The sequence below is a fragment of the Aotus nancymaae genome, unplaced genomic scaffold, assembly GCF_030222135.1.
Source record: "Aotus nancymaae isolate 86718 unplaced genomic scaffold, 86718_ANA_hifiasm-v0.15.2.pri h1tg000077l, whole genome shotgun sequence".
Taxonomy (NCBI): Eukaryota; Metazoa; Chordata; class Mammalia; order Primates; family Aotidae; genus Aotus; species Aotus nancymaae.
Window position 1 is genome coordinate 3845371 of NW_026988492.1, and position 22971 is coordinate 3868341.

Sequence of the window (22971 nt, forward strand, 5' to 3'; positions counted from 1 at the left end):
GAATAAGAGATTTTAATCAATAAAATATCTTTTAGCCATAGCCCACTTTATATATCAAGGTCAAATGTTTTAACTCCTCCTCATCTCATCTATAAAATGCAAGCTTTGTTTTTGTGACCTGTTTTGAATCTCTTTATATAACTCTCAGTTTTGGCAATTCCTTTTGCTATATTGAGGAAATAGTCAGTGTTTCTGACAAATTTTTTTTCTTTCTACCTAAACTGATTTTATCACTAGTTGTATCGTGTTAACAACATGCTTTCAAGGCCTACTACTGGAATCTCTATTTTAAAAACAAATGAGAAAAAAAAATTGCAAGTCTATATGATCTGTTTGCTTCTTTTAAAAAAATACATGAACTTACCTATTTTTTTCTTCTTTTTAGGAACATCATCTTCAACGAGCTATTTCAGCACAGCAGGTGTATGGCGAGAAGAGGGATAATATGGTTATACCAGTCCCAGAGGCAGAAAGTAATATTGCTTACTATGAGTCTATATATCCTGGGGAATTTAAGATGCCAAAGCAGCTCATTCACATACAGCGTAAGTAATGATTCTCTTAATGACTTTATTTTCTACATTTCTCTTATTAGGTAACGACAGATTTTTATCTGTTCAGGAACATTTTCATTACTTGTTTCAATGACCTGCATCAGCTTAAGAGTTATTAGAGCCCATTTTCAACTTTTAGAATGATAATTTGAGATATCTGCCTGACAAGAAAAGATGGCATTTATTATTCTTCAGTTTTTGTTTTATCCCAGCATGCCATCTTATGCTGCTTTAGACAAGTAGGATTAAAAAAAAATACCTGAGATATAGAAATCGTTTTCCTCCTGTTCAGAATTAATAATATTAATAGTCTTAAAGAACTTCTTGATGTAAGTGAAGGTCAGCAGACTTTTTCTGTACAGGGTCAGATTGTAACTACTGTAGGCTTTGTGGGTCATTCAGTATGTCACAACTATTCAGCTCTGCTATTGCAGTGCAAAATCAGCTAAAGAGAATACAAAAATGAATGAACATGGCTGTGTTGCAATAAAACTTTAATGATAAAAACAGGTGGCAGGCCAGAATTGGCCCATGGGACATAGCTTGCCAACCCCAGATCTGTTTTTTTCTAGTAGAGTGATGCTAATTTTTTAAAAATGTAGTGTTCTGATTGGGAACTTATTTCACTTAATAGTGATAGGGTCTTCATAAGAAATGATCATTTGATAACTGTGTGTGACATTTGGTGATGAATAGCTGAGAGCTGTTACTCAATCTCCAAGTAATTAACAACTTAAAAACAAATAATTGAAAAGTTAGTAAGGTAAAATTCCTGCAGCTTTCATTGTCTTGTTAATCTTTATGATGAAGAAGTTTTCCTAGGGGACCATCTACATTTTTTTTAGGACAATATAAACCTATTTTGTTTTTATTGTTCCTTGCAAGCACATTGAGAAACCAATTTTAACTAGTTTACTTGTGCACTCACATGTTTTGTTACATTTAAGAGATAGACACAGACGTTACAAACAAATCTGATAAATATTAGAACCTAAAAAGTTGTTTTCCAGAAAATCATGTCAAGGTGGATTTGAAAGCTAGGGATCTGATCTTTCCCATGTACGTTAACTACAGCCACATTCTGTTCTGCTGCCACAAGCTATATTATCTTATAAATGCATGCTTTTAGGTTAAAGCAAGGTTGAGTAAAATAAGATAAAAGCATACTAATTTACATTATCATTATGAGAAAAAAATTAGCACATGTCTTAAAGATGGCTTACTTATGATCAAAATCTATAAAATATATTTTATTGTTAACGAGTGAAATAAATGTGGTCAGTAAAATCAGAAGATACTATATTGAAAAAGGAATTTACTGCTGACATTATAATCAAATATTAATAAGTGACAGCAGAATTGTAGCTTATTTGGGAGGAAACTTTTTTATCAGTACAAATTTGAGGTAACTTGTCTTTGGAAAGATGTATACTTTGGAATATTAGTAAAGATAGTGCTGCTAAATTTGTGTTAGCTGCCCTGTATCTATGGGAGATTGCAAAGAAATGTACAGAGAAGTCTCCTGCGCAGTTCCTCCAGCCTCATCCAGTGTTACCCTCATGCACAACTATATACAGTATCAAAACCAAGAAACTGAAGTTGGTATAATCTAGAGTTTATTTAGATTTCACCAGTTAGACACGCACCACGTATGTGTGTGTGTTTGTGGTTCTGTGTCATGTGTAGCCCTGCGTAACCACTACCACTATCAAGACACTCAACGCCACCATCACCATCAGACTCCCTCTTGTTACTCCTTTATAACCATACTTCTCCCTCCCTCATCCACTGGCCATCACTCATCTGTGATCCATCTGTATAATTATGTTCACAGATGTTACATAAATGGAATCATGCAGTATGCATCCTTTTTAGGTTGGCTTTTTTCACTCAGTATCATTGAGGTTCATTCAGTTCTTGGATATATCAGTAGTTCATTCCTTCTTATTGCTGAGCAGTATTCCATGACATGTATATAACACAGTTTATTTAATCATTCACTTATTGAAGAACAGTGGGTAGTTTCTAGTTTTTGATCATTACAAATAGAGCTGCTATGAACATTCATTATGTTCTAGAGAAAAATGTTAGCTTTTCTCTAGAGTTTTGGTATTTAAAATATAAACAAGGTTGGGTAGTCTTCCTATTTAAGATTTTATATGAGTTTGCACTGAGTAAAAAAGCCTCTTGGAGAGGCAGAAGGACTCGGACACTCAGGTCCTTGTTAATGTCAGAGGGAAAGAACCTGAGCTCCTTGGTTTGTGTGATGGAAATCATCCTTTTTGGTCTTGTTGCAGCCCCTGATATGTTGGGTGTGACTTGTCATTGATGATGTAATATCTACCAGAAGCTATGGCAAGTGTGTTTTGATGCAAAGCAAGGTGATCCTTGGCGAGCTCATTTTGTTTTTATGAATAATTAAGCTTGGTGATTGTGGTTTGACATGTGACATGATCTAAAGAAAAATAAATTTTGTTGAAGAGGATGCCAAACTGTAGTGTATAAATGAGATCCCAAAAATGAAATATAACCTTAAAAAGGCAGAACATTGCTAGTTGGTCCCTATCAATGTGGCTTTCTGGTATTTGGATCAGTCTCTTTAATAGAACTTTCTATGATGATGGAAATGTTCTATAATCTGTGCTGATACAACACTAGCCACATATAGCTATTTAGCACTTGAAATGTGACGATTGTCACTGGGGAATTGTATTTTTAATTTTATTTCATTTATATAAATTCAGTTAGCCACAAATGGCTAGTGGTTACCATATTAGATAACATAGATCTACATTATTTTGGTTAGGAACAATATATATCAAGTGTTTTTAATCTAACAATTTTAATCAACTTGAGGATTTCCAGAATCCTAGACACATAATAATGACAAAATGAGATCATGGAAAAACACTGGAGGGCCTATGATTGCAGGTAATGTAAGTTAACATCTCAGTTAACATCTAGAAATGTTTATAGTCTGAATACTCACTTATTTTAATTAGGAATGTCACAGAAATGTGATATAGTTCAAAATGAAAAATAAAACCGTGAAATAATAGATAGAACTGTACCAATATCTTTTTACTCCTCCAGGCCGGACACCATGTTAAGCTTTAAGCAGAGATGGCAGTATTTGGCAGCTAAATAGTGCCCTCTTGTACCTATCACAGACTTTATGTCTGACTGGTTTTGGAAAGATTTTTTCCCCCATTTGAATAGATATAACATTAGAATGCTTTTTAGTAGAGTACTGCAAGCAGAGGTGGCATACAAGGTGAAACCTGTTACCCTCCACTTAGAGGTACAGAAATGAAGAAGGCATGTCTGTCTTTAAAGAGATCACACACATTCTAATAGAGAGCCACGCTTAACAGATAGATTATAAAGTCTGTGAAGTGGGTCCTTAGCCACTAAAAAAGATAAAAGGGGTTAGGAACCACTTCTTGGCTAGGGAACAATCAAAAAAGGATTCTAGAGGAGCAATATCAGGGTGGGTGCTAAAAAGAGTAAATCGGCATTTGCCTCCTTGGTGGGCAAGCAGAAAAACAGTGATTTTTGTAAAGGACTGCAGTCATGAAATAGCATACTGGATGAAATCAATGAAATCTGATCTTACTAGATCATAAAGAACTGATGACAGTGGAGAGAATAGGAAAACAGGGCCTTATGCCATTCTAAAGATGGGGACTACTACTAAAGTTAGTAGAAGGAATTAAGTAAGGGAAAGATGTGAGACAAGTTTTTATATCAAAGCTATTTCATATTTTGCTTATCATATTCATATCAACCTAGCTTAATTTTGGTAAGTAATTAAATGATGTTTTATAGTAGCGGTGGTTCTTGCCAGCAGATCTAAGGTCCTCCCATTTCCATCAACATGACCGTGTTCCCATAGGGAAACAGACCTCCTAGGCAGGAATGTACTCACGGAGTAACAGCCGCTGAAAACTCAAAATCTGAAACGTTCCGCAGTTCAAAACTTTTGAGTACCAGTGTGATGCCACAAGTGGAAAATTATACACCTGCCCTCATGTGATGGTGGGTCACAGTCAAAACTTCACAATATTATTCAAAATATTACATAAAGTCATCATCAGGCTGGCCAGATGCGTTGGCTCACACCTGTAATCCCAGCATTTTGGAAGGCCGAGGCGGGTGGATCACTTGAGGTCAGGAGTTCGAGACAAGCCTGACCAACATGGAGAAACCTTGTCTCTACTAAAAATACAAAATTAGCCAGGCATGGTGACACATGCCTGTAATCCCAGCTACTTGGGAGGCTGAGGCAGGAGAATCGCTTGAACCCGGGAGGCGGAGGTGTGATGAGCCAAGATTGTGCCATTGCACTACAGCCTGGGCAACAAGAGTGAAACTCCGTCTCAAAAATAATAATAATAATAAATCACCATCAGGCTATGTTTATAAGATATATGTGAAACATAAATGAAAACTTTGTGTTAGGACTTGGGTCCCATCCTCAAGATATCTCATTATATGTATTCAAATATTCCAAAATCCAAAACATTTCTGGTCCCAAGCATTTCGGGTGAGGGATTCCCAACCTGTACTGTTACTGGTAGTGACTTCTAACACTTCAGCTTTAAAGACCACTCCCTTCACTTTTGGTTAAGTAATTGAATAATCTATAAAATAGAACTTAAATATTATAGAAAACAATTATTTAAAGGTCTTCTCCTTTTGTTTTATAAAAATTGCCTATGCGTGATGATTTTTGAGCTGTAAAAATGGCACTTGCATATGGTTCAATGGAATATGTTTTAATGGTTGCTTTATGTTCTTAATAATGGGTCTAGTTTACTTGCTTTTAGGAGTGGGTGGAGGGGGTCACATCCGTTGTCTTTTATTACTTACATGTATATTCATAGTGAAGATAATCTTTCTTTAACTTTAAATGTGGAAGACAAATCTGTAAGCTTAGGTTGTTTGTGACTTTGAAAACAAAATCCAAAAATTCTTTCTTACTTCTTTAGAAAGTGTAGGTCTTGTTTTTATGCAGACATCTGTGAGGTTTTTGTTGGTGAATTCACACAGTAAATGATTGCGTATGGTTCCTTCTGTCAGCTTTTAGTTTGGATGCTGAACAGCCTGATTATGATTTGGATTCCGAAGATGAAGTATTCGTGAATAAACTGAAAAAGAAAATGGACATCTGCCCATTGCAATTTGAGGAGATGATTGACCGCCTAGAAAAAGGCAGTGGTCAGCAGGTACAACTTCATTTGTATATAACAAGTGTATACATACTCTGTGTAAAGAACTATATTGTGTGGAAAGAGTGTGAGATTGAAGGGTGGGGGATAATCAGGCAGGCTTTAGAGTTAAAAAGTATGAATTCAAATCTCTTCTCTGCTTATCAGTAACCTGTGTAATCTTGAGCAATATGTTTAAACTTTTCTGTGCCTCAGTTCCCCCAGGATTGTTGTAAAGATTAAAAAATTTATATAAAGCACCCTAGCTCAGTGACTGACATGCATACTGTACTCCTCGTTTGCCATTTGTTAATAATGTTGTAATATCAATATTGTCCTTTAAATTTAGAAGTAAATACTTATAAACTTTGTATGTGTATTGTATGAAAATGACATAATGTTTTTACATTTAGCCAGTCAGTCTGCAGGAAGCCAAACTACTGCTAAAAGAAGATGATGAACTAATTAGAGAAGTTTATGAATATTGGATTAAAAAGAGAAAAAACTGTCGAGGGCCATCTCTTATTCCATCAGTAAAACAAGAGAAGAGAGATGGTTCCAGCACAAATGATCCTTATGTGGCTTTTAGAAGGCGTACTGAAAAAATGCAGACTCGAAAAGTAAGTGAACTTGAAGACATTTTTTGATGATTGTTTATATAATAAAAATTATGTATAGTTATGACTGTCTTAATGTGGTTTAATTTGTATTCAAATATGACTTTCTATCCAATTGCAATAAAAAGTACTAACTTAAAATAAATTAACCTTAAGATTTATTATGCAGTTGTTAATGTTATATTTTAATGTTAATCCGTTTAAAAATCAGTACAAAATTGATTTCCTGGTGATCTGTGCTCCCTTTCATTATCTTTAAATTCTAATTTAATCCTTCAAATATATAAATTTTTATGTGTCCATAACTATACCACTAGTTAGAAATACTGACATTAAACAAGCAACTTGACATTTGCAGAATCGAAAAAATGATGAAGCCTCTTACGAAAAAATGCTTAAGCTGCGTCGAGATCTAAGTCGAGCTGTTACTATTCTAGAGATGATAAAAAGAAGAGAAAAGAGTAAAAGAGAGCTATTGCACTTAACACTGGAAATTATGGAAAAGAGGTAAAGTATATTTTAATAATGTTAGAGGAAGTATAGTGCCATTAATGCTTTGTATATTGAATTAATTTATTTCCTATGCAATAATCTAATTACAGAAATACCTATTTTAATAATAAAAACTTTAAATATATGGTATGATACTTTTTATACTTTTACATGTTTTCCTCTATTTTCTTTAAAAGTGACTGGATTCACTAAAGTTAAACTATATGAAGCAATTCCATTTCAAATTGGTCTTTTTTTGGTCCTTTAGTTGTATGTAGGACTGTGAGGGAGACAATTCTAAAGTTTTTGTTTGAGTTAATTGATAGGACTAATTCTTTTTTAATGCATATAGATTTAAAACACTAGGTTGTTAAATAGCAAAGCTTAAAGAAACGGGGGAAAGGCCCATCAGTCTTAGCACTCAAGCGTTTGGCAAGATACACAATGAAAACTTAAAAGCCCCCTGTCCTATTTCTAGTCCCTATCCCCAAGGAAAACCACTGTTAAATTTCTTATGATTACTTTTAGAAAAATTAGTTTTATAGCCCAGGCAATTCTAACTAACAGAAAGATCCTTAGCACCATTGTAGGCATTAATTTCAACTTCTTCACCAAATCTTTCACCAAAATTGCTATGTTAAAATTCCAACTTTTGATTTTTTTCCCCACAGTCATCTATTTATATGCCATGATAAAGCTATAAGCCAAAAAAGTAAAATGAACAAACAAAAGGAGTTTGTTTGACATTGAATAGTCAAAGTTTAACTGTGGTCTTGCCTTAAATGTAATTGATGTTTATAATTTTATCCCAGTCAGCTAGTTATTCATGGTTATAAAGATAAGTACTTACAAAACTAACTTTGCAAAACTTTCTTCTTTTTCCAGCTTTATTTAGGTATAATTGGCAAATAAAAATTACATATTTTATATGTTGATCAAAGGTTACAAACTTGCAGTTCTGAAATGAGTAAGTTGTGGAGACCTAATGTACAGCATGGTTAATAACAATGTATTATATACTTGAAATTTGCTAAGAGAGTAGATCTTAAGTAATCTCACCACATATACACACCAGGTAACTATTGAGGTGATGGATATGTTAATTAGCTTGATTGTGGTAATCATTTCACAGTATAAATGTGTATCAAAACATCATGTTGTATTCCTTAAATATATATAATTGTAAACTTTCGTTTTTACAATTTCAGGTATAATTTGGGTGACTACAATGGAGAGATCATGTCTGAGGTTATGGCACAGAGACAGCCAATGAAACCTACTTATGCCATCCCTATTATCCCTATTACTAATAGCAGTCAATTTAAACACCAGGAAGCAATGGATGTGAAGGAGTTCAAAGTTAATAAGGTGACTAATGTTTTTGTGATAATAGTATCTAATAATGGGTTGGTATTTTATCATTAGAATGAAAGTTAAAAAGAAAAATACATATATGCCGGGCACAGTGGCTTATGCCTGTAATCCCAGTACTTTGGGAGGCCAACATGGTTGGATTGCCCGAGGTCAGGAGTTTGGGACCAGCCTGACCAACATGGTGAAACCCTGTCTCTACTAAAAATAGAAAACATTTAGCCAGGCGTGGTGGCGTGCACCTGTCATCCCAGCTACTCGGGAGGCTGAGACAGGAGAACTAATTGAACCCAGGAGGTCAAGGTTGCAGTGAGCTGAGATTGCACCACTGCACTATATAAAGCCTGGGTGACAGAGCAAGACTCAATCTCGAAACAAAAGATAAAAAAAAGAGAACTACCTTAATGTATGCTGCAATGATTATGCCATAATATGAAGAAAAGCAGAAGTCTATAATTAAAATTTTATTTTTGTTTCCCTTATTTCCTTATAAAGGGAAGCTTTTGTTACTATATCTGATAAAAGGAAAAATATTCCTTTTACAAGTTGTAGGATTATGAAGCATTGAAATAATTCAAACAAAATATGGAGAGTTAGGGAGAAATACATGAAATCTTCCCTGATGAGTTTTTCTTTTTCTTTTCTTTTTTTGAGGCAGAGTCTTACTCTGTCACCCAGGCTGGAGCGCAGTGGTACGATCTCAGATCACTGCAACCTACACATCCCAGGTTCAAGTGATTCTCCAGCCTTAGCTTCCTGAGTAGCTGGGACTACAGGCGTGAGCCACCACGCCTGGCCTCTTATGAGTTTTTCTGTCTTTTATGGACACATTCGTGTATAAGAGGGAATTCTGGTATCTTTTTTTTTTGAGACGGAGTCTCGCTCTGTCTCCCATGTGGGAGTGCAGTGCATGATCTCGGCTCATTGCAACCTCCACTTACTGGGTGCAAACAATTCTCCTGCTTCAGCCTCCTGAGTAGCTGGGATTATAGGCTCAAGCCACCACACCCAGCTAATTTTTGTATTTTTAGTAGAGACAGTGTTTCACCAGCTTGTCCAGGCTGGTCTTGAACTCCTGACCTTGTGATCTGCCCTCCTCTGCCTCCCAAAGTGCTGGGATTATAGGCATGAGCCACTGTTCCTGGCCTGGAAATTCTGGTTTCTTAATAGTTTGTAATATAATTATTTAGAAATGGAAGTATTTGACAAATTAGTACTTAACGAAATCCCAATTTGTGAATAAAATTTGTGAGAGGAAATAAAATTAGCAAAGGAAAACTGAGGTAAATAAAGAAGAGCAGTTAATTAAATGGCAGTTTCTTGGAAAGTGTACATCTAAGGAAAAATACTTTATGTATTTTTTGTATGAAATTTTTCATGAAACTTTGCATCCTCCATGCCAGTTCAATTTGGGGAACGGGCAAGTTGGCCATCAGTTTTATCTCCCCTACATCATTTAATGTCATGTTCACGCAAGTTTTTTTATTGTGGTAAACAGATCTTCAGTCCTGAACCATACAACCTGCGACACCTGTTAGAATGATGATTTCCCCGTCCTGGACCTTTTTTTTTCTTTTTTGGCCATTTAAATCAGTGCCAGGGACTAGACCATTTTGTGAGAAAACACAGACTTTTTTTTTTTTTCCACTTTGTTAACATGGACATTTTGATTTTAAAAAATGTAGAGGAGGGTGGGCAGGAGAAGAATAGAGAGTTATTCTCTTCAATAATCTGGAAAGTTAGAGTTGTGGAGTTGTGCCCCAAAATATTGTTTTAGTTTACTCATGTAAGTATTTACTTAAATTTTGTATTTGAATTTTATGTCCTGCATTTATAATTTATTAGTTCTAAATGTATCTTTAAAGTTTAATGGGCTTATTCCCACTCTTAGTATTTTAACGTGGTCCCCCTTCCTGAGCCCTGCATGATTTTGTGGACTACTTTAACGTTATCCTTCAGTCTTCATGTTTTAAGATTAATTGTCCTATTCCGTGCTTTCCCCTGTATGTGCCACTCATGCTTGAAAGTTACTTATTTTAGGCCAGGTGCAGCAGCTCATGCCTATAATCTCAACACTTTGGGAGGCGGAGGCAGGCAGATCACTTGAGGTCAGGAGTTCAAGACCAGCCTGGCGAACGTGGTAAAGCCCCATCTCTACTAAAAATACAAAAAATTAGCCAGGCGTGGTGGTGCGTGCCTGTAATCCCAGCTACTTGGGAGGCTGAAGCAGGAGAATCACTTGAACCCGGAAGGAGGAGGTTGCAGTGAGCCTAGATCACACTACTGAACTCCAGCCGGGGCAACAGAGCAAGAGTCTATCTCAAAAAAAAAAAAAAGAAAAGAAAAGTAATAGATAATAATGTGGTCCTAAAGTACTGCCCTAGCTGACAGTTGATGTTAACTTTTATATAATGTTTTGCATTGCCATGGCTAGCTTTTGATTTTATTATCCTGTCAAATACCACAGTAGAAATTGTAGAGATGACCTTGTAGTTCGATAGTTAACTTTTCCTAAAAAACCATAATGTCATAAACTACATAACACGTAACATAAATATTTAGCATATTTACATAACTGTGGTGCTTGCCATGATCTTTTCCTTTCCAACAAATACAGTTTTTGCCACTAATTTTCCTTACCTATTGCCTACATATCAAATTCATACTCCTCCCAACTTTTGCCATCATCTGCAATACATGTTTCTAACACACTGTGTTCCGTCAGCTCACTCTTGCCCGTATATTTTATCCTGCGTTTCCCGTATTTAATGATTTCATATCTTTATCCTCTAAAACTATTCAAAATTCATCATTTCAGAAAGCTGTCATTGTTCAGCCAGCAAATCCTTACTACTCTTTATTTGTATAACCCCTTACTCAGCACTATGGCTTTGTTTTCTACTATGTTAACAGTTACCTGTAGTTTGCTTTGTGTGTTTACAAAGACATTTTCATTATTCTTTGTCCTATATTTATTATTTCTTGAGAATAAGGACTAGACAATCCCCTTTTTAAAAAAAAATTCTCTTCTAGAATTTTCATAGAAAATTAAGAAAATGAGAGAAGCCAGCAGTAAATACACTAATTGCAGTTGTAAGACTTCAGAAGTTGGAGAACTTCTGTTCTCTCCTTTTACTTTAATTGAAACAAAATTGTTTGTGGGATTATGTTTAGACTGTAGGACAAATTTATGCTTTCATGGAGGCCAACTTCTCTAGACTTTACAATATAAGATGGCCATATACCGAGTCTTATGTCTCTTATGAATATGAATGCCCTCATTATAGCAATAAACTTCTTTTTTAAATTTCCCCCAAAACTGCAAGTTCGTTGAACATGGTTTCTGGTATATAATTAATTCATGTCTTTGTTGCAGCAAGATAAAGCCGATCTTATCCGACCGAAACGGAAATATGAAAAGAAGCCCAAAGTCTTACCGTCGTCTGCCGCTGCTACTCCCCAACAGACGAGTCCTGCTGCACTGCCGGTCTTCAATGCTAAGGATCTGAATCAGTATGACTTTCCCAGCTCAGACGAAGAACCTCTCTCCCAGGTACAAACAGGATTCTCTGTGAATGTTGAGGGAGGGATGTAGGAAGTCACATATCTGACCCACTTTCTTTATTTCATTTAAAGGTTTTGTCTGGCTCTTCGGAAGCTGAGGAAGACAATGATCCTGATGGTCCTTTTGCTTTCCGTAGGAAAGCAGGCTGTCAGTACTATGCTGTAAGTTTCAGACTGTCTTTGTAAATAACAAACTATTTACCTTTAACTGACAAAATAATTTGGATTTTTTTTTTTAAGCCTCACTTAGACCAAACTGGCAATTGGCCTTGGACTAGTCCTAAAGATGGAGGATTAGGGGATGTGCGATATAGATACTGCTTAACTACTCTCACCATACCCCAAAGGTGTATTGGATTTGCACGAAGACGGGTTGGGCGCGGTGGAAGGTAAGATATTTCCGTATTCCTAGCAGAGGGATATTTTAGGCATTAGGGTGATCAAATCTAACTTGTAAAGTCAGTTAATCCTTCTGAGCAGCTCATTAGTTCCTATTTGCTATTCTTAACTGATTTGTTGACTAAAGTATTTTTGCTGCTATCCTACCTGGTTCTTACACATCTATAGCTTTTGACATACTCTAGTGGGTCCCTAATGGACCTGCTTTTCTCCCCAAGGTGGAAAACCTCAGATAAATTATCAAGGGATAGAATTGTGAGAAAAGGCAACAGATGAAGACAAATATAAATCCTGATTGCACACAGTGTATTAAGTTAAAGAAACTGCAGAAAAGTTGTTCACACTAACTAGTATAATGGGTTTAACTTGACAATGAAAAGGATCCATGCATAACCTGATCTTTACATTATAATTTATCAGGGTCTAATTGTTCTTCCCTTGTTTAAACCTTATAGAATTCCTTCTTTCATACCCTGAATGCCTTTATGCAAGAAGTTGTTTGTATGGGGACATGAAATAAATAGCAAAACACATAAACTCAAGGAATGGAGAGACGTTAATGTATAATGTGCGGGAAAATTTAAAGGGAAAGCAGATAATGGTGTCAAGGCACTTTTTCAGGAAGAAACCCAAGGGTGTATTTACGATAAACTAATAGCTTATACATAGGTTTTTTTTATCCTTATCTCTTAATTGCAGAGGATTTTTTAAATCATTTAAACATTGGTTAAGAATTATCTAGGCACTAAAATACATTTTATTTAGGCCCTTTTTTTCCATCACTATGTTGATATCAGGAGCAGTGAAAAATCTCTACGTCGGCTATATTTTATTCTATTACTAACATTAATCAATGTTATTATTTTGAGTTAGAGCCATTTATAATGTTAACATAAATAACATAAGAGGCCGAGCATGGTGGCTCACGCCTGTAGTCCCAGCACTTTGGGAGGCCAAGGCAGGCGGATCACTTGAGGTCAGGAGTTTGAGACCAGCCTGGCCAACATGGGGAAACCCCATCTCCACTAAAAACACAAAAATTAGCTTGGCATGGTGGCAGGCTCCTGTAATCCCAGCTACTCGGCAGGGAGAATTGCTTGAACCCTGGAGTGGAGGTTGCAGTGAGCTGAGATTGCACCACTGCACTCCAGTCTGGGTGACAGAGTGAAACTCCATCTCAAAAAATTAATAAATAAATGACATAGGAATATATCCTCTAGAATAGTGGATCTCAAATATTTTGTCTGTAAAAAATATTAGTGGTATAAAATACTATGTTTTTTATTGCTTTTCTTCTTTCTTCTCCCTTCCTCCCCACCCCCCACCAAAAGAATGAAGTTTTTGTTTAAATATAGAATAAATTTGTTAGTGACATTTTATAAAGCATTCGTTTGGGTGCTTTGTAATGGAAGTGAAAATCTTTGGTTGAAAAACAATTTGTTAAAAGAACTTTTATTAGAAATTGAGATTGTAGTAGCCTTTAAGTACCAAATACTAAAATAATCAACTTTAGAGCTTTTAAATATTCGGTATGAGTTGGCCTTTGGCAGTTGGGGGGAGAAAGAAAACGCTGTCATATATAATCTTTGAATAGCTATTTTAAGTAAATGTTTCTTGTCTGACTTTTTAATAGGGTCTTACTGGACAGAGCTCATTCAGACTATGACAATGTGTTTCACCATCTGGATTTGGAAATGCTTTCCTCACCACAACATTCTCCAGTCAATCAGTTTGCCAATACCTCAGAAACAAATACCTCGGACAAATCTTTCTCTAAAGACCTCAGTCAGATACTAGTCAATATCAAATCATGTAGATGGCGGCATTTTAGGCCTCGGACACCATCCCTACATGACAGTGACAATGATGAACTCTCCTGTAGAAAATTATATAGGAGTATAAACCGAACAGGAACAGCACAACCTGGGACCCAGACATGCAGTACCTCTACGCAAAGTAAAAGTAGCAGTGGTTCAGCACACTTTGGTATGTTTACTGTTATGATGTACATTTCTATAGACATGTCAGATTCAACCTTTGCCATTTGTTTATGTGGTCTGTTCCATTTATAGCTAAAAGTCCTTTTCTTTCAAACAGTTTAAAAAGAAAAAAAAGACCTTGGTCTAAGTATTTATTTGAATCCTGTCGCTGTAGGAGTTTGTATGTATGTGTCTTCATTTAAACATACCCGCATACAAAGATGGTTGATTTCTATTTAATGTGTGACTTTTTTTTTTATGGATATAGTCCATGAACCACAAGATTCATCATATTTTTTCATAGTATGAAAAGAAAATGGGCCCTAAATTGTTAACTGTTTTATGCTCAGATATTTCTCTAGTTTTTACTTAGTCTGCTTTAACATAGAGACCAGCAAGTGAATATATATACATAACTTTATATGCTGACACAAGAATTCAGAATAATTTATAAAAGAGAAACTAACTTTTCAGAGAAGAACATTTAAAGGGTTAATATTTTGAAATGTTTTCAGATAATATATTTATTATGGCTTTTATATGAAATGTGTCTAAAATAAATCTGTTTATTTAAAATATTCCTATAATCTTAGCTGTCTGTTTTAAAGCATAAGTCTGTGTTATTTGAAGCATATGGATTGTAGAAATTCACCATTAAATTATGTTACTACAGATTTTTGTAAAGGTAATTTAAATGTAGATTTTAGAAGGTCTATGAAAATATTTATTGTTTGCCTAATTCACTCAGTAGGATTATAGTTAAACTGCCTCATAAGTATGAACATTTGCTCTGATTCTTAAAGACCTCCAGAAAATGTTCCATAAACGAATTTACTTGGCGGTTAAAAAAGAAAGTACAGTTGACTCCTGAACAACATGAGGGTTAGGGGCACCCTCCCGTGCAGTCCAAAATTAGTGTATAACTTTTGACTCCCTAAAAACGTAACGACTAATTGCCTGCTCCTGACGAGAATTACTAATAACATAAACAGTCCATTAATCTATTAACATAAACAGTTCAAACATACATATTTTGTATATTATATGTATTCTGTACTATATTCTTACAATAAGCTAGAAAAAAGAACATGTTATTAAGAAATTTATAGGGCCAGGCATGGTGGCTCATGCCTATAATCCCAGCACTTTGGGAGCCTAAAGTGGGCAGATTGCTTGAGCCCTGGCGTTTACATGGTGAAACCCCATCTCTACAAAAAATACAAAAATTAGCTGGGTATGGTGGTGAGCACCTGTAGTCTCAGCTACTCAGGAGACTGAGGTAGGAGGGTCACTTGAGCCCAGAAGGTCGAGGCTGCAGTGAGCCAAGATCATGCCACTGCATTCCAGCCTTGGCAACAAAGCAGGACTCTGTTTCAAAAAAAAAAAAAGAAAGAAATTCATAAAGAAGAGAAAATACATTTGCTACTCATTAAGTGTAAGTGGATCACCATAAAGGTCTTTATCCTCATCATCTTCACATTGAGGAGGAGGAGGGGTTGGTCTTGTCATCTAAGGGAGACAGAGGCAGAAGATAATTTATAAGTAAGTAGATTCAGGCAGTTCAAACCCATGTTGTTCAAGGGTCAGCTATACTTCTGTGAAATGGAAGTGTCTCAGGTCTTGAGAAAAATAATCACAATTCAGAATTCAACTGGTTGATAAAGCCATTTTAGGGCCTAACAGCTTTTTTATAATCCCATTAATGTTACTGTCTTTGTCACCAGAAGCCAGTTTCTCTCTACTTTAATAGCCTTAAGAATCAAAATAAAGAACTTTTCAATAAAGGCTTACATATACTGTTAGTGTAGAGGTTTTAACAATATAAACTTCTCATAGGTTTCCCTGATAATTAAGCTTTTTAAGCTGTATGAAATTCTTTGAGACTTCTCAGAAAATAAGCATGTTCCACCAATCTCCATCTTCTCTACCCCTTGAATAGAGAAGTTGAAGTATATAACTAACCTAAAGACTTAAGGATTTTTTTTTTTTTTTTTTTTTTTTTGAGGCTGGAGTGCAGTGGCAGGATCTTGGGTCACTGCAGCCTCCGCCTCCCAGGTTCAGGTGATTCTCCTGCCTCAACCTCTTGAGTAGCTGGGATTACAGGCACCCCCCACCATGCCCGGCTAATTTTTGTATTTTTAGTACAGACAGAGTTTCACTGTGTCAGCCAGGCTGGTCTCGAACTCCTGACCTCATCCGCCAGCCTCAGCCTCCCAAAGTACTAGGATTACAGGCATGAGCCACCGTGCTTGGCAGATTTAAGGATTTTATAATGTTCTTTTTTTTTTTATGAAAATTGTTTTGCTGTACTACTTTAAGTAGGCATATTAATAACAGTTGTAAAACTTACTTTGTGTTTGCCAAAGAACATTAAAAGATGAGCATTACCAGAAGCTTAGCTGAAATCATTAGTAACCTTGTAATTTTTCTTCTTTATCATTTCTTTCCCTCATTATGCAATACAGCTATCTATCTATCTATCTATCTATCTATTTATTTATTTATTGGAGACAGGATCTTGCTGTCACCCAGACTGGAGTCCAGTGGCACAGTCACGGCTCACTGCAGCCTCAACTTCGCAGGCTCAACCGATCCTCCCACCTCAGCCTCCTTCCTCCTGGGTAGCTAGGACTGTAGGGATGGGCCACCATGACTGGCTAATTTTTTGTAAGAGACAAGGTCTCTCTATGTTTCCCTGGCTAGTCTGGAACTCCTGGCCTCAAGTGATCCTCCTGCCTTGGCTTCCCAAAGTGCTAGGATTACAGGGGTGAGCCATTGCACCCAGCCTTGATACTACTTTGTTTAAAATTGGTTTATCTATTTTGTTTTCCTTTTGTCTTAATTATTTTCAATTTATCCTTAAATTTTGCTAGATCTTCTAATACTTAAGAGGATAGATACCTACAGACTACCGTAGGGTTACACTGTTCATTTATATTTGTGAACATTCCAGAGACCTAAAGCTTTTCTCTGTGTACTCTGTAAAGTCTATTAGAATGCAACGGTATCGTAAGTGTACTTGACTCAATGCAACTCCAGGCCCCTGAAGACAAAAAGAGAATATTTAGGCCAGGCGCAGTGTCAGCAATTCAAGCCGCAGACTCGTCAACATAGCAAAATCCTGTGTCTACTAAAAATACAAAAATTAACTGGTTGTGGTGGTGGGCACCTGTAATCCCAGCTACTTGGAGGCTGAGGCAGGGAGAGTCGCTTGAACCCAGGAGGCAGAGGTTGCCGTGAGCCGAGATTGCGACATTACACTCCAGCCTGAGCGACACAACAAGACTCCGTCTCAAAAAAAAAAGAAAAAAAATTAATCAGCTCAAGTGTTAGACAGAATTCGAAATACAATTTACTCACAGAATATATTCTCCAGGGTGAGTCTGGAGTAGGGGAAGTTGAATGTGTTGCTCCTCTTACAGCATCAGTACCTGCATTGCCACTTTATTCATAGGTTAAGATCTTAACTCACTCATTAGTAATTGTAATTTTAAAGGTAATTTTTAATTTTCATACAACATGGCCCCCAAATGCAAACCAGACTACTTCCTTTGGCACTTAACCAAAGAAACTCTGATGTAGTCTGATGCCAGCGGAAAAACTGGCAGTATTGGGCTTATTAAAAGAGAAGAGTCAGACCAGGCACGGGTGGGTCATGCCTAAATCTAGCACTTTGGGAGGTCGAGGCAGGCAGATCACCTGAAGTTAGGATCAAGACCAGCTTAGCCAACATGGCAAAACCCCGTCTCTACTGAAAATACAAAAAATTAGCCGGGCATGGTGGTGCACACCTGCAATCCCAGTTACTGGGGAGGCTAAGGCAGGAGAATCACTTGAACCTGGGAAACGGAAGTTGCAGTGAGGCGAGATTGTGCCACTGCACTCCAGCCTGTGCAACAGAGGGAGACTCCATCTCAAAAAAAAAGAGGAATCTCCATCAGGGCACCATCTAAAGGAATTTTTAAGGCTTAATTTTCATGATACAGGTTGAATATTCCTTAAATGAAATGCTTGGGACAGGAGTGTTTCTGATTTTGGATTTTTTCAGATTTGGTAATATTTACATATACATAATTAGATACATTAGGGATGGGACTCATGTCAAAACATGAAATTTATTTATTTTTCATATGTACCTTACACACATAGCCTAAAGGTAATTTTATATAGTATTTTTAAAATAATTATATTCAGGCCGGGCACAGTGGCTTATGCCTGTAATCCCAGCAGTTTGGGAGGCCAAGATGGGCAGGTCGCTTGAGGTCAGGAGTTCAAGACCAGCCTGGCCAAACTGGCAAAACCTCTCTATTAAAAATACAAAAATTAGCTTGGCATGGTGGTGGGCGCCTGTAAGTCCAGCTACTCAGGAGGCTGAGGCAGGAGAATCGCTTGACCCCAGGAGACAGAGGTTACCATGAGCCAAGATCACACCACTGTACTCCAACAGAACGAAACTCCATCTCAGAAAAAAAAAAAATGTAGGCATGAAACAAAGTATTGACTGCATTTTGACTATGGCCCATCACATGAGGCCAGGTGTAGAATTTTCCACTTGTAGTATCAGGTTGATTCAGAAAAAGTTTTGGATCTTGGAGCATTTCAGATTTCGGACTTTCATATTAGAGATGCTAAATCTGTTTATGAGTTTGGAAGTTTAACTATTTTGTGAAATACGAGTCAGCTGATAAGCTTTCCTGCTACTTAAGCCAAATATGTGAGTTATAATGCCATTTCTGATTATTCAATCATTGTTATTTATACTTACACTGTAACATAGTGATGCCCTCTGGGCTGATTTTCCCTTTTCTAAATAATTACCTTTTTACTCTCTTTTTCTTTTTTTTTCCTTTTTTTTTTTTTTTTTTCTTTTTGAGACACAGTTTCACTCTGTCTCCCAGGCTGGAGTGCCATGGTATGATCTCACTCACTGCAACCTCTGCCTCCTGGCTTCAGGCGATTCTCGTGCGTCATCCTCCCAAGTAGCTGGGATTATAAGTGCTCACCACCATGCCCAGCTAATTTCTATATTACTAGTAGAGACAGGGTTTCACCATGTTGGCCGGGCTGGTCTCGAACTCCTGACCTCAAGTGATCTGCCTGCCTTGGCCTCCCTAAGTGCTGGGATTACAGACGTAAGCCACCACACCTGGCCTATGCTCATTTTTAAATTAAATAGGAAATTCTAAATGAAGATAATAGAAGTCTAATTTAGTAAAGTACATGACCTTTAACACTAACTTTTATAGTCTGTTTCAACTACTCAGAATCTTTTTTACTTTCCTTCCCACTCTTAACTATTTTGCATATTTGTGTAACCAAATGTATAGCCTGAGCGCAGTCCAGTATTAGGAAGCCTCGTGAGTTAGGTATGTTGAGTGCTTGGTCCTCTGGATGCCATGCAGCAGGATGACACGGTGGTAAGGAACTGGGAAAGATCGTATGTGTATGTGGAATTTTGGGGGTGAGGTTTAAGTACTTAAGGATAAATTGTATATTTTTAATAATCTTCAGTTAATAGGTGATTTGGACAGTTTCCAAATAACAGTTTTGTAATTTTTTTTAAACTCACAAAAGCACCTTGGAAAGTTGAGTGTTCAGTGACTCAGTATTGATTTGCATATGTTTTGAGTTTGGTGGATATCAAATAGCAGAATTAATACCTTTTTTATAATTCTTAAGGACTCTTATGTAAGAGTCCTTATATAATTCAGAAAGACTGGAAACAGAAAGTGATTTTTAAGCTACAATTTTGTATTCAGGAGGTGAATTCCTAATTTCCAATAAAATTTTACCAGCATTCTAATTCATTTTCCTAAGCTCTCATATCTGCAGTAAAGATTTGGTTTATTTTCATAAACGAATAGGAGATATGTAGTTAGAATGATATGTTCCAAGTCTTAATATCTGTAACTTAGTGTAATTTAGTTTGTAACATAAAATTTTAATCTTATTGTAGAAAAGGAACTCTAGATTTGAGCACTGAATATTTTGTAAGATTTTGTGACCTTGACTTAATTCAAATGTGTTCCAAAATTCAGAATTTTTTTACTATAGAAAGTGGATTATCACATAACATCTGTAGCAGAGTCTGGAGTAGCACCTGTAGTAAAATACATTACTAGTTCTACAGTCATATAATAAAGCGCAAGAATATTCACACTAAGAGGAATATTTAACTACAAATCTCATGTTCAGTCATTCACAGCCAGATGAAGTCAGGTCTGGTCATAGTTTGCCAACAATTGAATTACAACAAACTTTGGTGTTCAAATTAGATTTCTAGATGGCTGATAAAGGCTCATGAATCTTGTCAACTCAGTCTCACTAATTAAGAACTCATACTTTAATAACTACCTGAAGAATAATTTTACTTTGTATTTCTTTAAAGTTGCCTTTTGTTTTATATTGAGATAGTGTTCAGCCTGTGTACTAAAATAAAATTCTATTTCAGGGTTTTTTTAAATAAGGCATTTGAGGTTACTTTTGGTTTTGTTATTAAAAACTAAGTATATATTTGAGTGCCAGGTGCTGTGGTTCATGCCTGTAATCCCAATACTTTGGGAAGCTGAGGCAGGTGGATCACTTGAGGTCAGGAATTCAAGACCAGCCTGGCCAACATGGTGAAACCCTGTCTCTTACTAAAAATACAAAAATTAGTCTGGCATGGTGGCAGGCGCCTGTAATCCCAGCTACTTGAGAGGCTGAGGCAGGACAATCACTTGAACCTGGAAGGCCTGGATGACAGAGCAAGACTCTGTCTCAAAAAAAAAAAAGTGTGCATTTTGGTAATCTAAACTCCATCTTTCGTGGCCAAATGTTTCTTTAGCGCCCATCACTTTCCCCTCAGCCATACTCCTTTGATGTCTCAGTTGATCACCTTTAGCTACAAGACTGCAATGCACAGAGCAGCAGTCTGAACTGTAGGCTGTTCCAGCTACTGGTGCACTGTGCCATGGCTTCCCTGTAGTACAGGTGGACTCAGAGAGTCTTAGTCTGGGCACAGTGTCTCATGCCTGTAATCCCAGCACTTTGGGAGGCTGAAGCAGGGGGATCCCTTAACCCCAAGGAGTTCAAGACCAGCCTGAGAAACGTGGTGAAACCCCCGTCTCTACAAAAAATACAAAAATTAGCCAGGCATGGTGACACTCACCTGTAGTCCCAGCTAGAACTGATTGGGAGGCTGAAGTGAGAGGATCGGTTGAGCCCAGGAGGTCGAGCCTGCAGCGAGCCGAGATCACAGCACCACACTACAGCTTAGGCAGCAGAATGAGACCTTGTCTCAAAAGAATTTCTGCCCTAGAGAATTGATTACTTAGAAGCTACCAAAACAAAGGTAGTTTCTACTTCTGCCTAAGTGTTTCTAGTGAAAGCAAATTCAATAAGTTTCTAGATCAAGTTATTTGAGGATCTTGGTTAGAAAGTTTGTCTACGTATTATTGAACCAAAAACTGCCTTCTTAAATTTAAACCTGCAGTTCCCTGTTTTTGCTTATGGAAGCATACCAAGTGAGTTTGCCCTTGCTCCAGCATCATAATGGCCTTCACGCAGTTGAAGTCCTGCTGTGCTTCTTTTCCTAGTCCCATTCCTGGTTAAATATTTGGAGCTTTTAATCTTATCCCATACATGACTCTCCTCCCCACGTAGACCCTTGTTTGTCATGTATACAGGCATTTTAAGCACTTGATTCATACTGTTGGTACATCAGAAGTTAGATTTCTTGCAAATACTAAATCTAAGACAGAATTTTTGTCTATTTCTTTTTCAATTTAAAATCTCATTGCTTTGGAGTTCTCTTTTCCTTCCACTGCTACATCTGTGTGACCTCAGAAGTTTCTTCATCTCTAGATGAGGTTGTAGGAAGATATCCTACAACCTCCAAGGGTCCTTCCTGACCTCAAAATTTTTTGGTTTTGTGAAAGGGTTCTGACTCTAGATTTGGTCATCTGTCAACAACAACCGTCTTGCTCACCTTTGTGTGAATTACAAACTTGATTCACACACTGTATCAGGTGGTAGACATACAACCTAAAAATTTTCTGCCTTGATATCTCGATCATTCATAGGGAGGGTAAGGATGGCCATTTTTGTCTTATTTCCGTTTAGCATTTGGTTAAACTTTCAAGTTATAATGGTATCATGACCTGAGGTCGTCTCAGGATAAAGACCTGGGGACTTTTCTCAATAAATAATATATAAAACCCAGTTCAGATTTCATTTGCCTGTATTTACTACCTTTGTCCAAGTTTTTTTACTCATTCACCCTGCCTTCTTTAGGAATTGAATTTTATTTCTCAGAAGAAATAGAAAACCTGGCTGAGCATGGTGGCTCACGCCTGTAATCCCAGCACTTTGAGAGGCTGAGGCGGGCGGATCACAAGGTCAGGACCAGCCTAGCCAACATGGTGAAACCCCTTCTCTACTAAAAATGCAAAAAAAAATTAGCCAGGTGTGGTGGCAGGTGCCTATAATCCCAGCTACTCGGGAGGCTAAGGCAGGAGAATCACTTGAACCTGGGAAGGCAAAGGTTGCAGTGAGCTGTGATCGCATCACTGTACTCCAGCCTGGGCAACAAGAGCGAGACTCCATCTCAAAAAAAAAAAATGAAATTCACAAGACCTTCAAAGACCCAGAATTAAAATGTTAAATAAGACAAAAATATTTAGAGTTTATTCATATTGATTTCTAGTTATTGATAAAGTTTTAATTAAACACACACAAACATCAGCAAAGTTATACAAAAGAATACTTTCTTATATATGGACTTTCATACATAGGGACTTTCACA

General features: G+C 36.9%; 1 protein-coding gene across 4 annotated transcripts in view; it reads left to right on the forward strand.

The window, feature by feature from the left end:
* The window catches only part of EPC1 (enhancer of polycomb homolog 1), a 106643-nt gene that overhangs the window by 75007 nt on the left and 8665 nt on the right, over positions 1-22971 (forward strand). For all 4 annotated transcript variants that reach the window (XM_064368484.1, XM_064368485.1, XM_064368482.1 and 1 more), the window contains exons 2-10: positions 386-545; positions 5637-5782; positions 6178-6384; positions 6740-6888; positions 8082-8241; positions 11621-11797; positions 11881-11970; positions 12049-12197; positions 13841-14193. In XM_064368484.1, coding sequence (XP_064224554.1) covers positions 386-545; positions 5637-5782; positions 6178-6384; positions 6740-6888; positions 8082-8241; positions 11621-11797; positions 11881-11970; positions 12049-12197; positions 13841-14193 — 1591 coding nt within the window. The remainder of the gene's footprint in view (positions 1-385; positions 546-5636; positions 5783-6177; positions 6385-6739; positions 6889-8081; positions 8242-11620; positions 11798-11880; positions 11971-12048; positions 12198-13840; positions 14194-22971) is intronic.